At 39.4% G+C, this 14,253-nt stretch overlaps 1 protein-coding gene across 1 annotated transcript in view; it reads right to left on the reverse strand.

The window, feature by feature from the left end:
- FRZB (frizzled related protein) overlaps positions 1 to 11,806 on the reverse strand; it is a 31,311-nt gene extending 19,505 nt beyond the window's left edge. The window contains exons 1-2 of the mRNA XM_010991660.3: positions 10,855 to 11,806; positions 3,836 to 3,883 (exon numbers count right to left, since the gene is read on the reverse strand). Of these exons, the coding sequence (XP_010989962.1) occupies positions 3,836 to 3,883; positions 10,855 to 11,332 (526 nt within the window). The 5' untranslated portion in view covers positions 11,333 to 11,806. The remainder of the gene's footprint in view (positions 1 to 3,835; positions 3,884 to 10,854) is intronic.
- Between the last annotated feature and the right edge of the window lie 2,447 nt (positions 11,807 to 14,253).

A 14,253-nucleotide genomic window follows, 5' to 3' on the forward strand; every position in this document is an offset into this window, starting at 1 on the left:
GATGTTTCAAATTTATTTGCAGCTTAATAAAATAAAGGTTCCACTTCCACGTATAAGACACTTTACAAGACAGTACATACAGACTTAAATCACTGCAAGTTACTATTTCCAGAAAGTGAAAAAGAAGTATATAGTAACTAATTGGAGTTGTAATGTTCTTGTAGAAACAAATGCAGCATTAGCCACAGTAAAAAACCAAAAAGCAAAAAAAAACTAGAAACAACAAAAATGTCCAGGAACATTAAATGAATAAATGAAGTGTGTTATAGTCATATGATGGAATACTATATAGCAATGAAAATGTAAAAGCACTGCTATACACAGCATAATGAAGAACAAAGGAAGCCACACATAAACCATATATAGTAGGATTCCATACATAGAAGTTCAAAATCAGGTAAAATTAATCCATGCTGTTAAAATTTCTGCTAGTGGTTACCTTTGGGAAGAAGGGTAAAAGTAGTAATTTGGAAGAGGCACAGGGAAGCTTCTGGCATGTGGGTAATGGTATCTATCTTGATCTGTACAATGATTACAAAAGAGTGTGTACTTTATGAAAATACTACTAGGCTGCATGCTTATGATTTGTGCCTTCTCTGCACATATGCTATACTTCATTTAAGGGTTTATCTTATGTAAACCTGGAGTAAATAGAGGGAGGGCATAGTTCAGTGGCAGAGTGTGTGCCTAGCATGCACAAGGTCCTGGGTTCAATCCCCAGTACTTCCACTAAAACTAACTAACTAAATAAGTAAGAACACCCTCCCCCAAAAAAAAGAGCTGGAGTAAATAAACTCCATCTCATCTCTCCCACTGAACACAGTTATAAAACAGAATGCATGAAGCAGCTACTTAAGGACCCTAAAAAGTAAATAGTAGCAGGAAGTCTGAGAAAGAAGCCCAGTACCATCAAACTGGTAGTGGGTTTGTCATTCTCTCCACCTCTTATACCTCCCAGACTGGTTTCAACACAGCCTGGAAGTAGACATCATGTAGACACAAGCACTCTAGGAAAAGCCCTCTAGTTCCAATTCAGGAAGTGGGAAAAGGGTCTCCTAATACTCCATTTTCTTCAGTCCCATCTCTGAAGCAATCCTGGGCCAGAGATGGCACCACTGGCTGCTGCAGGGGAAGTCCTCAGAAGCCTACAATGCTGATGGAGGAGAACCTTCCTTTCTGATTGGATGACACATGGTATCAGGGTATTGGGGGAAACCTCCACTGCTTCGTCCTCCACCACTTGGCCCCTGATACAGAAGTCCCAGGAATTATATCACAGAATGTTGCCACCATAACTTCTCTAAAAGAAGTATAAAGGAAGGTCTTCAGACACAAGGGAAATGATACCAGAAGGAAGCCTAGAACATCAGGAAAGAAGGAAGAACAACAGAAATTACAAACATCTGTATAAATGCAGTAGGCTATTTATTTCCTCTTGAGTTGTTTAAAACATATTTGATATTTGAAAGAAACATTAATGGTTGAAAGAGAAAATACAACATTATCTCATGGGAACATTTATATATCACACAGACACATACATGAGTGTGTCTGTGTGTGTACACACATGATGATGAGTGAGAGAGAGAGATGCATTCACATAACCCAAGAAAAAGCTAGAATACAGGAAACAGAAATGAAAAAAGAAAGAAAAAAACAGAACAAATAATAAAAGGGTGGCTCTAAACACAAACTTACAATAATTACAATAGATGTAAATTGTCTAAACATACTAATCAAAAGACAAAGATTGACAGAAAGGACAAAATCAACACCAACAAGAAAAAACAACTATATGATGTCTAGAAGAAATGTATTTAAAACATAATGATATAGATATGTTAAAAGTAAAAAGATAGAAAAAGATAAACCTTGCAAACACTACTCAAAAGAAAACTGGAGTGGTTATATTAATATCAAACAAAATAGACTTTAGAGCAGAGAAAATTACCAGAGATAAATAGGAACATTACATCATAAAAGGGTCAGTTCACCAACAGACATAAAAATATTAAATGTGTATACACCAAGTAATACCACCTTTGACTGCATGGAACAAAACTGACAGCTGAAGAGAGATACAGAAAAGTCCATGATATTTAGACTTAAACACTTCTCTCACAGTGATCGATAGATCTAGTAGATAGAAAACCATCAAGAACATAAAGGAACTAAGAAAAAGTGTCACTCAACAAATCTAATTGACATTTAAAGAATATTCTATTCAACAACACCAAAATAGATATTTTCTAAATGCTCATGAAACATTCATCAAGATAGATCATACCCTGGGTCATACTATAATAAATCTTAATACATTTAAAAGAATTAAAGTCATATAGAATATATTCTCTAACCATAATGAAATTAGAACAAAAATTAATAACACAAAGAGAAAAGGAAAACCTCCAAACAGCAGCAAATTTAACAGGATGATACTAAATAATGCATGAATCACAGAAGTAGTCTCAACAGAAATGATAAAATATTTTGAACCAAAGAAAAATCAAAATAAAACCTATCAAAGTTTGTAAGATGCAACTAAAGCCATTCTTAGATGGATAGTTGTAGCATTAAATTATTATATTAGAAAGAAGAAAAGTTTCAAACCGTAATTTAAGTTTTTACCTTAAGAAACTAGAAAATAAAATAAAATAAAAACAGCAGCAAAATAAATCCAAAGCAAGGAGTAAGAAGGAAATACTAACGAGCAGCAATCAATAAAAATGAAAACAGAAAAACAGAGAAAAATCAATAAAACTACAAGATGGGTCTTTAAATCCAGAATTTATAAAGAATTGTCAAAACTCAGTTGTATGAACATAGTCCAATTTAAAATGGGCAAAAGACTTGAACAGACACTTCAAGAAAAAGAATATAAACGGATGGCAAATAAGCCCATGAGATGTTCAATATCATTAACCATTAGGAAAATACAAATTAAAACCATGATAGGACATCACTACACACCTATTAAAAATGGCTAATTTAAAAAAAAAAAAACAAAACCAGGTGGGAGAAAGGATGCAGAGCAACTGGAACTCTTAAATATTGCTAATGCAAAATTGAACAGCCATTTTAGAAAAAGTTGGGCAGTTTTTTTTTAAATAAAGTTAAATATATCCTTACCATTTAACCCAGTAGTACTATACCTAGATTTTACCCTAGAGAAATGAAAACTTATGTTTATACAAAAACCTCTACACAAATGTTTATAATAGCTCTATCTATGATTGCCAAAAACTGGAAATAACCCAAATATCATTCAAGACATAAATAGATAAACAAATGGTAATACATCCAAGTAATAAAATATTCAGCAACAAAAAGGAATGACTATTGACACATGCAAAAACTTGGATGAATCTTAAAGGCATTTTGCTGAGTGAAAGAAGCCAATATCCAAAGGTTACACACTGTCATTCCATATATATGACAATCTCAAAAAGACAGAACCATAGCAATGAAGAGCAGATCAGTGATTGTAGTGGTTAAGAGTGGGAGAAGCTTGTAATGATAAGAAGATACCATGAGGGAGAGTTTGCTTTTTTTTTTTTTTTTTTTTTTGAGGTAATGGAGCTGTCCTGTATTCTGATTGTAGTGGTGGTTACACAAAACTATACATGCGTTAAAATTTATAGAACTACATGCCGAAAGAAAAGATCAAATTTTACCATGTTAACTTTTTAAATAAAATACAAATAAAGAAGTCCTTTTATAAGTTTACTTTAAAAATGTATGACACAAACTTCCCCAGATAAGATCTGAGTACCTAGGTGACATCAAAGTCTAATCTGACCACAAATGAAAACCAGGAAGTTAGTGATGTACTCACCACTGCTCGCCCCTCTACAGTTTCCATTACTGGAATCCATAGGAAAATCTGAAAGTGGGTGATGGAATAAAGTGAGAATCATAACATACTCGTTATCACTTCAAGAACTTCCATATTAAAATCTAATTCAGTCACAGGCTGATTTGGGAAAGAACCCAGATGTCTCAAGGAAATTGATTCTTACCAGTGTTGTGAGGCTGGCACTCTACCATTTGTAGGTCAAATAAGGACACGATGTATTCTCTCATGTCATTAAATCTTAACGTCCTTTTTTGAATCCTCATCAACTGTGCATACTATTTCAGGATTTAGTAAACAAAGTTTCTGAGTTTCACAGAACTTGTGAATTATGAGCGCCCTCTAACAATAAAGCCCATGCTCATGTTCAGTACTCACCCAGCATCTGTTTCTTGATGACTCAAAGAACTAAATTACAGCTCTTCAACAGATAGATGTATCACACTTTTCTGGCATACATTTTAATTCTTAGTGCTTAAGGAAAACATGCAGAGAGCATTCTTGTGCTCTTTGTTAACTGCAGACTAGCAGAAAGGAAGCCTACCATCCAGGGATTACTCAAGCCAGTGCAATTAACAGACATAGTAATAACTGGAAATTGCCATTGACTCTTTTCATGATCCCCTAATCCCAGAAAATGGTAAAATGATAAATGATAATGAAAATGGTAATTATATAAAGTCTTTCTGTGCTCTAGTTAAGAAAGTACCCTCTTAGGAATAACACTGATCACCCAGCAAAGCACCATGCTGTATCCAATTATAGATTCTTCCTGACGCTTCAACTCAGTACTCTTACATGAGAGCTTTACATGTGTATTAACACTTTATGTCAAACGAGTTTAATGCCTCTGTTTATCCAAATAGAAAATAACATTCTTCCTCTGTCCTTTTTCTTCATAGGTCACATCATGAATAAATTAAACAAGGAGGGTAATACCATTTTAGAACAATAGCACCCAAAATTACAATTAATGAATTACTTTCCCTGGCTTAGTAATCATCAGCTGGTATTTTAATAGCTATATCCTAGGAAAGATAGCAGTCACCAAATAAAAAATAGATAAGCAGGCAACAAATATGTGATTCTAAAATGTTTGGTTCCATTAAGGTCAGATACTGTGAATTTAACTGCTTTTTCTATTCAAAGACTTTACTCATCATAAATATATCCAAATATTAAAGTAATATGCCAATAGTTTTTCTATTCCTGAAAAAGCCTAGTAATCATGTGATACTCTGCATATGATTTATATAAAAATGATCTCTCTGTAAATTAAAAAATCATATCGATCCACATTTAAAATAATTGTTTAATGTCGAAAGGTTGAAATAAAAATGAAAAATACAATCCTTCGCTTGGAAAAAGAAAACCTCTTTGCATTAGCTGAACCTAGGAGATTGGTTTTCTTTTTTTATTCTTATTCAGAGGAAAACATTTCTACACTTTTTAAAGTGCTTAGACATCAACTGTCAGAATTATAAGAGAGAAAACCAAAGTTTTCTGATCATAAATAATTCCAAAAAAGGTTCCAGAAAGTTAAATTTAGGAATCCTAACAAAATTATCCTAAATTAAAATAGTAGGTATTATTAGTAGGTCTTATGGCCCAAGGATTTCAGGTCGGAGTCATAGAGGTTTCCAGAAGAGTTCTAAAGGAGCTGTTCTAAAGGAGGAAGGGAGGGTTTTCCAAATAGAGAAGAGCAAAGGCATGGGGGTGAGAAAGCACAGCTCTCATCAAGGGACCTGACCGTCTTCCGGTGGGGCTCAACAGAGCGCTGTAAGCGGAGGGGGAGAAAACTAGAAAGGCAGGAAGGCATGAGATCATGAAGGCTAGAGGCAGATACCAAAGGATTGTAAACAACAGATTTGTGCTTCAGAAAGATCGCCCCATTGGAATGTGGAGGGGTAACACTGGAGGTAAGCAAGCCAATTATCATTCTGTCTCCATAATCCATGTAGGAAATGGTGAGGCCCAAAGAAAGAAAGTAGCGTTAGAGAAGAAGGGAAGGGAATTGGCTTCAGAGTGGATCTAATGGCACTTGTTACCTACTGAATGTGGAGGGTAAAGAAAAGGGTGGAAGAAAGTCTGAGTCCCAGGCCTGGAATATGGATGCGGTGGTGCCTCTGAACAACCTAGAGAATACTGGAATAGGCATAGGAAGGTAAGGAAGTGATACGTTCACTCTGGGGTCTGGTGAGACGGAGGGGCAAATGGTTAGCCAGGAGAATCTGGAATGCATGTTCTCTACTGTCTCAGAAGCCCAGGGAAGCACTTAGCTCTTATGTCTTGGAATCCTTTCTCCAGGGCTTCCCCTTATTCTCTTAAGCCCTGTATAAATGGGCTTTTGAAATATAATGAAAAAAACTTGTTCCTTTAACTGCAATCTGATGGTCAAAAGACACAGATATGCTATAAAATTAGAATCACTTACTTCTTCGTAGAAGAGGGAGCATAGCTTAGAACAGGTTCCGGTATGAATCGTCTATTAATAGCTTTATGAACTTGGTTCACTTAATTAACTTCACTATATGCCTCAGCTTCCCTTTCTGCAGATAATACTAGTACCAACCATGTAGTTATTATGAGAGTTAAAAAATCAATATGCATTACACAGAACAGCATCTGGAACATATTATGCGTCGTTAGTTCTTATTCTGTGGCTGCTGATGATTCCTGTCCTGAGAATGACATGTCCTGTCATCATGTTGCTGTTGCTTTACCATTTGTCATTCACTTCACATGAGTATTTCTTTTGTTCTTCACAATCCCAATGTTAATGTCAAATGACTTGCTCAAAGTACACCATTAATGGCCACTCTGGGATCCCAAACAAGGACCTATAACTCTAAAACTAATTTTCTTTAAACTGGGGGCATAGAGCCAATTCTTAATCATTCAAAACTAAGTATGTATATGGTGGTTGTTGGTCTCTTTCAATACACCTAGTAGGAAGAGAAGGAACAGATATAACGTCATCAATTTTGTTATTTATAGCAAATAACTATTTGGAATTTTGTGGGAACAAGATAAAAAATGAACTATTAAAATCAGATTTGGAGACTATGTAAGATTCCATTACCACTGATAATTGCATTAGCTATAAATGGAATTAAATCACATTCTGGGATATACTCCCCTACCCCTTCCAGAGTGCCTTTCAATATTTTACACCATGAAGGATCTTTAGAATCATGTTTTCTCTCTAGTTTTAATTAAAAATTTCCATTTCTCCTTTCCGTTCCACTTTCCTCTTCATATCACACTAAATAATTCTTCCTTCTTGGTATTTGGCCTCTCAAATATTTGTAGATCTAGGCTAAAGAAAAGGCTGCCTGTTCCCAGAAAGTGGAGAAATGATTAAACAGCAGTCCATGCATGTGAAAGTTGGCGCAGCGCAGCCCAGTGAGAAAAGGCTGGGAGAAATGTGTGCAGCAAAAGCTGGGATGACAACAAAACCCAGCAATGACTGAGGAGTGATTATAAAGCCCCTGGCATGGCAAACCACAGGGGCTGTAGAAATAGCTGTTAAATATCATACCATAAATTTTCTTACATTCTCCATGTCTACATTTCTGAGATAAACTATTTGTAATTAATAGACATTCATCAGACTCATTCTTCCCTTCCTATTGCTCCCAAAGGGATTTGTTCTTGAACCTGAGATCCAGGCTGATCTGTGCAAAATGAAATATTAAGTATTTTAAATACATATTAAATATGTATTCAGAAGAAATGAGATCTGCTTTTCCAGTTAGTTCTCAGTGTGTGAAGCTTGTTTCCCAGAGCTGAACTGATACAAGTTCTAGGCTGTATCTGCATTTACCAAAAGACCATGTTTGTTCAAAGAAAACAAAACAAAAAAGAAATCAATTTGAATAACAATAATAACAGTGAAATAACAAGAGCAATGTCAGCAATTTGTGAAGGACTTACTACTATGTACCAGACACTACAGATGCTGTTTAATTTCATCATCAGTGTGCCCTTGGGACGTAGGTGGTATTGTCCCCAGTTACAAATTAGAAACCTTTCAACTGGAGAGGTTATATAATTCCCCCACAGTAACAGTTGATACAAGGTAGAGTCAAGATTCAACACCTGGTCTGCCCCACTCCAAGCACTTTACTCACCATACAATATTAAAGATTTCACTAAATGTCATAATTAACCAGCAGAATGACTAAATTGAACTGAATTCTCCAATAAAGCAGATAAGGAAGTTCTATGTGTGGCCACAACTCTATAGTAAAATATAAACTGTGGAAAGATAAATGTAATGTAAATTTATTCATAATGGTCAGGAAGATATGATCTTTCTTTATGAAAATATGCTTGCCCTTAATATTTAAAAGCAAACAGTAGTTCAAAGCAATACCCCATTTCAATAAGATTTTGCTTTGTAAAAATGTCCTAAACTTGTTGGTGGAGTCATAATGTACCACGAGGGAACAGATCTGTGTGAATGGTAGGATCTGAAAATCCTCTTGACATTGGAGGAATGTAAAAGGTGGTTTCATTTTACTCAGGGAAACCTCATTTTTATATTCTGCTGGATTCTAGGCATAAGACATAAGGACTCTTTATACCTAAAGGAAGAGGGAAAAAACCCAGCTTAATGAACTATCATATCCCACTGAACCAAGGAGCACATTGCATCGTAAATTAAACTGGCCACATGTGGTAGTTCCTAAGTAATTCCAGGTGCCTGACAGTTTGACCCTGGATAGAGAATGTAATTTTCAGCAAGCTGGCCTTGGAAGCCAGGGCACCCTTCAGGCTAGAATCCACCCTTCAATTTGCCTTCCCCACCTCCCCTTCAGCTCCCTCCTGCCACCAGAGTCTCTGGTTCACACTGAGGGTTATGATTAAGAGGGGGAAGGGGGGAGACTATCACTAAAATATGGTTCCAACTGCCACCTACCCCTACTTATTTTTCTAGCAAGGATGTTGTCAGCAAAGCATATTATGGCATTTTAAAGCAGCTCAGCAATCAGGTCCCATGAACTGACAAATTGTTTCCATGCACGTCCTATTTGAGTGCTTCAATGAGGCAATTGTTCTACATTTGGTCCACGATGATAGGTAACTCAGGGACACTTAAGGAAACTGCTTTCCATCCATATTGACCATGGCTTTCGAGAGCCATTAATCTTGCCAAACCTCTCTCATTTGAAGTCCATTATCTCTAAGAGAGGTTTCAGAACAAGGGGAGAATGCATTTCAGTGTGAACCATAGCCACCTCATTCCTAGCCCTTGGCCTGAAAGAAGTGCCAGGATTTAACTGATTCTAAGTGCCTGGCAGACCAGGGCAGCAATGGACTGAGCTATCCCAGCGTCTGCCCAGCCTGTGACGGTTAGTGAGTACAAAAGCTTAAGAGTACTCTTTTAGCCCAAAGATTAATAAGAAATACATTTCTTTTTGATTATTTGATGCAACCAGTTTGTTTCTTCATGAAAATCAAGGCGACAATGGGTATAGTCAAAATGATAAACTAAGTCAGGTAACCATCAAAAGCTCCTGAAATCTTTCTGTTCAGTTTGGTTTTGCAGCTATTTGTACAAGCACTCTTCCCCTCCCCACTCACTGTATGTTAAGCAACTTTTCCAAATCAATTCCCTGACCACCAAAAACTATTACCTAGAAGGACTAAGGACATGGGCTTAGGCTGAGCAACTTAAGAGGCAATTGATGCCCAAGAAATGAACAGAGAGGGAGGTCTCAAGAGATCACACCTAAGAATAGAGATGATCTGAGGAGGATCCAAAGAAAGAGGATCAACCATGAAAGATTGGGTTTATTTTTAAAGTAAAAAGGAAGGGTGAAATTCAAGTTTGGGGTTAATTGGTAGGAATGATATTGAGTTAGAATTAAATGGAGCATAATGAACTGTTTAGTTGGAGTCTTAAGAGTTATGACTGTCCTAATTAGACTAAACACCAGTGAGAAAACAACTTGTAATGGGTTCCATTTAATGTAGAACTGCAATAAAGCTTTACAATAGGGAGAGATTGAAATGAATCTGCGGTTGATGCACACACAGAAAAGGGCATAAAATAAGGTATCAAAGACAAATTATTTGAAGAGCATAAGAGGGGGATAAAGGGTGTAAGTAAATATAACATTACATGAGTGTATGATGATACCATGCCTTAAATATAACTCCTTTCATCCATACGTCATTTACAAAATGACTTGAAGTCATGTGGGAATGTGAAAAGAGCCCAGCAATTTCACCCTGCCAGCTCTGAGTCTAGAGCAAGTCACAGAAGCTAATTAGTAGTGCATAGCAATGTTTCACAGCTATTTCAGTCTGGAATGGAAGAACAATTTATCTCATTGAAAGGAGGGGGAAATTTAAGGTGAAGGCAATTGCTCAAATTGGATGTTGAGTAAACACATACGACTAACATCTGTGGGTTGAAGTAAGGCTACTGAAGTTATCTCGGCATTTTTAATGATTGGAAGAAAATGGTGCTTCAGTTGTCTGTTTTCACCATACAATCTTTTTTTTCTTCATTGAAGTATAGTCAGTTACAATGTGTCAACTTCTGGTGTACAGCACATTCACCATACAATCTTGACAACCAGTTAAACACTGAAGATACAGAAAACTGATGACAGAATGCAAGAGAATCAGGCAAGAAAGCTCAATTATAAACAGATGAAGAAAGTAAGAAAAGAGCATCACTATACAAGATGTGGTTACTTGGACATGGAAAGAGTGGAAGTGAAGGGGTAAGTGTTGAGTCGTGCAATGGGAGTGGAATGAACGGAGTGTTTTAGAAAGACAGATCGCCTATTGGAAAAGTGCGTACATCTGAAAGGGTGATGAGGTGAGAGGAAAAAGGCATGAGGCTCGACAGAGTAATTAAGACAGAGATTAAGCGAGGTGATCCTCCCTTAATGAAAGACAGCATCAGAGAGTAAAGGTGAGTAACAGGACTTCAAGGAGTGGCTGGAAGGCAAGGGGAGAGGTCGGGCAGTGTCAGGACTCACCAGCTCCGTCGGCAGTGACGATGGCTTCGGGCGAGATGCACACGCCCCGGTCGTAAACCGGCAGCTCCTCGCAGGCCAGGCTCTCCGGCCAAGAGTGGCGGTACTTGATGAGGATGGGCTCACAGCCCTGCCGGGCCCGCTCGCACACAGACTTGCAGGGCTTGATAGGCTCGTGCTGGAAGTCAATGGTGCAGATGGGCGCGTACATGGCACAGAGGAAGAAGAGCAGATCTGGGCTGCACTGGGTGCCCAGCAGACCTTCGAACTGCTCGATGGCCAGGATGGCGTTGGCCTGGGTGCTGTGGTGCAGGTGGTTGGGCATCTTGGTCATGTTCCAGGGCAGGGACTTGCACAGGGGGATGCGGACGGGCTCACAGGCTGCCGCCCGGGCTCCGGGCACGCGGAGCAGGCAGAGCGCAGCCAAGGCGAGCAGCCCAGCCCGCGGCAGCAGCATCGCTCCCAGGCTGCCGCAGGCCATGATCCCGGCAGGATGGGGCAGGGCGCAGCAGTGCCGAGGACGCCGAGAGGCTCGCTCCTCCGTCTCCTCCTCTCCCCTGGAAACAGACACAATGATCTAGGAGCTTCTCCTCCCCCGGCAATCTCACAGCTTCCTTGGATCAAATTCCCCCAATGGGGTCCCACGAGCTTCGCCGAGCTCCAGCCGCCGCCGCCCCTGCCGCTCCTGCCGCTCCTGCCGCTCTGGCTGCTCTTCCCTACGTCTAAGCCTTCTGGGGCCGCAGCATCTATTTATTCCTCGCTCTCTCTAGCAGAAGCACCAGGCTTCTCAGATGAACCAGATGAGAGGAAAACAAGAGGAAGGGAGGGAGACATAAAAACAAAAGTAGAATTCAGCTGAGGTAGTTGGAGCTCTGGGGTGTCACGTCCCCTGGGTTACAAAAAGGTGCTAAAAGAAAAGCATGAAATACTCCCAAGTGAGGAGGACGCTGAGGGGGTGGAGGGCGGGGGTGGGTAGGGGGGACGAGGGAGGATCAGAGGGAAAAGACTTCTAATGGGGGAGGAGGGTGCAGTAAGAGTTTGCAAGTCTTGTAGGCTGAGCAAAAAATCCAGTTTTTGGTGTGAGCTGCGGCTGCTGCCGCGCCCGCCGCTAGCAGGAGGGACCGGCAGGAGGAGCCTCGACGGGAGGTCTGCGCTGCTCTTCACTTTCCTACCTCCGGGCCCCAGGCAGCTCCGCCCCCGCGCAGTCCCAGCCCTCCAGGGCCAGCTCCTTTTCCCAGGAAGGCAGCTGGGGATCCTGACTGAGAAGGTCTGTGGGTTGGAGGCGGAGGAGAGGGAAGCCTGGAGAAGCAGTGAGGATGCGATTACCCAAGAAAGAGCCGACTCGAGACGAGCACCTCCTCCCCACCCCCAACACAGGGGGCGCACCCCCCGACCCTGCTCCAAAGGAGAAGCCCTAGCCCCTCACCGAAGAGCCCACACCAACCTCGACGACGGAGTGTCCCCTGTTCCCCACCTGGGAATCCGCCTGAGCCCCTCACTCCCTGGAGATGTTTCCTTTAAGCAAAATACAGCTTCACCTCTGTGATCACCAGCTCTGCAATCAGGCCTGAGGGGGAAAGACTTAAGCAACGTCACTTAAAATGTACAAGTTGCAGAAAACTCACGCCCTGCAGCGATGGTGGAGCCTTATCAAACCAGAGCTCCAGACTACAGAGGTCTGCATTTTGAATAAGTGGTGGGGGGAGGGGGGGAGGAATCACCTTTCGTAAAAAGAGCAGAAACCCTGTACATAATTACAAATAAGACACCAGAAGCCAGACGCGTGGTTTGTTTGTTTGTTTACCTTTAATTTTTTTCCTTTGTCCTTAGAACTTTAGAGCTTTGCTTTTTAAGCTTCAAAGTGAAAACGAACTGCTTTTAAGCACTTGGGCTTTTTTTTCTTCTTCTTCTTCTGACTTAACTCACTAAAATAAAGTGGCACTTATTTAACTCTCCCCACCAATAATTTCACCTAGCACTTGAGAGAAATGTGTAGGGAAATTACACCATACTGGTAATAATAATGATGATAATGATAACAAATGAATTCAACCTAGAAAAGAAAATGGAAAACAGATCCCCTCCCGGTCGGCTCCTTCCGCTAATGAGCTGCCTCTTTCCCTCCCTCTCCCCCTTCCTCCCTTTTCAGGGCACATTGTAAATGGAATGACCTGCAGAGGACCTCCTACCCTGCCCTTTCAATGGGAAATCACTGAGCAAAGGGATTGCCGAATGTCAGAAAACACAGCCTTCATTGAGAAGAGAAGGAAACAAACCCTAAAACAAAACAGGAAGTCACCTTTGCTCTGCAACACTGAAATATTTGGCTGCTTTAATCTAGCCATTTTTCATTGTCAATAGTAAGCAGAGGAAAAGGGCTTCCACTTTAGTTAGAGCACCCGGTGAGATGGTTTCCATTCCCCACCACTGACTTGACAGCACTTAGAAAATGTCAGTGCTAACTTGAGTTGATGGAATTTTATCTCTAAAATGACCATAAACGGCCGTTTGTGACTGCAGTAAATTTTTTCAGAAGGAAGTTTGTTCCACTTAGGAGAAAAACAACAACAGATGGCAGATAGGGAGTCATTTAAGTGAGAATATAAACTGTTCTACAAGTATTGGGTGTCACTTAAAAAAAGAAAACCAAAAATTACATAAATGAATTAGATGAAAAATGATTTAGCAAGTAAAATTTAGGAGAAAAAACAAATTTAATAGCAGCCAATATTAGGGGGCTCATAAAGAAAATGTAGGTGAGATTTTCAATAAATTAGAGGTGAGGAGTAGATATCATAGATTGTTTGAGAAATATATTTTCCTGTTCACCTTAAATCTTAACAGTAGGAGAAAAAAAAAGAGCCAGTTGTTGTAATGGTTCCAGTATCCGAAATAAAGTGTGTTTTCCTTCCCCTGCACAAAAATCAAACATTACTTTTATCTCACATCTCCTCACAACTTTTCTCTAATCCAGATTTGTCTTTTTCAAAACCCCAAACAAATTTCACTGCCTCCCAGAAGCCTGGTTCTGTTCATTTTTCTAGTTAGTTCCTATTGAACCTTGTTCATTTTTGCAAATTATTCTTTAGCACTTGCCAATTTATGCTTCAAAAAATTTTCTTCATTTCATTTGAGTGTGCTCTGTGTTCCTGAATAGTGTGTATGATTTTTTTTAAAGAAGAGAATTCATCTCCTATTTCTTTTGAAGCCATCACTTGAGAAATGTTGACTGATGGAACTTGGAATGCAATGTTTTAAGTATTAAAATATTCATGTCTTAGAGAGAAGTAAAATACAAATTGAGTAAATTATGATAGCCAAGTTTGAAAAGTAGGCTATTTAATCATGAAGGTAACACGAATGAGGTATGGCATAGTTTCCACTAGTGGATGAGTTATACTC

Source organism: Camelus dromedarius, chromosome 4 (assembly GCF_036321535.1).
Source record: "Camelus dromedarius isolate mCamDro1 chromosome 4, mCamDro1.pat, whole genome shotgun sequence".
Lineage (NCBI taxonomy): Eukaryota > Metazoa > Chordata > Mammalia > Artiodactyla > Camelidae > Camelus > Camelus dromedarius.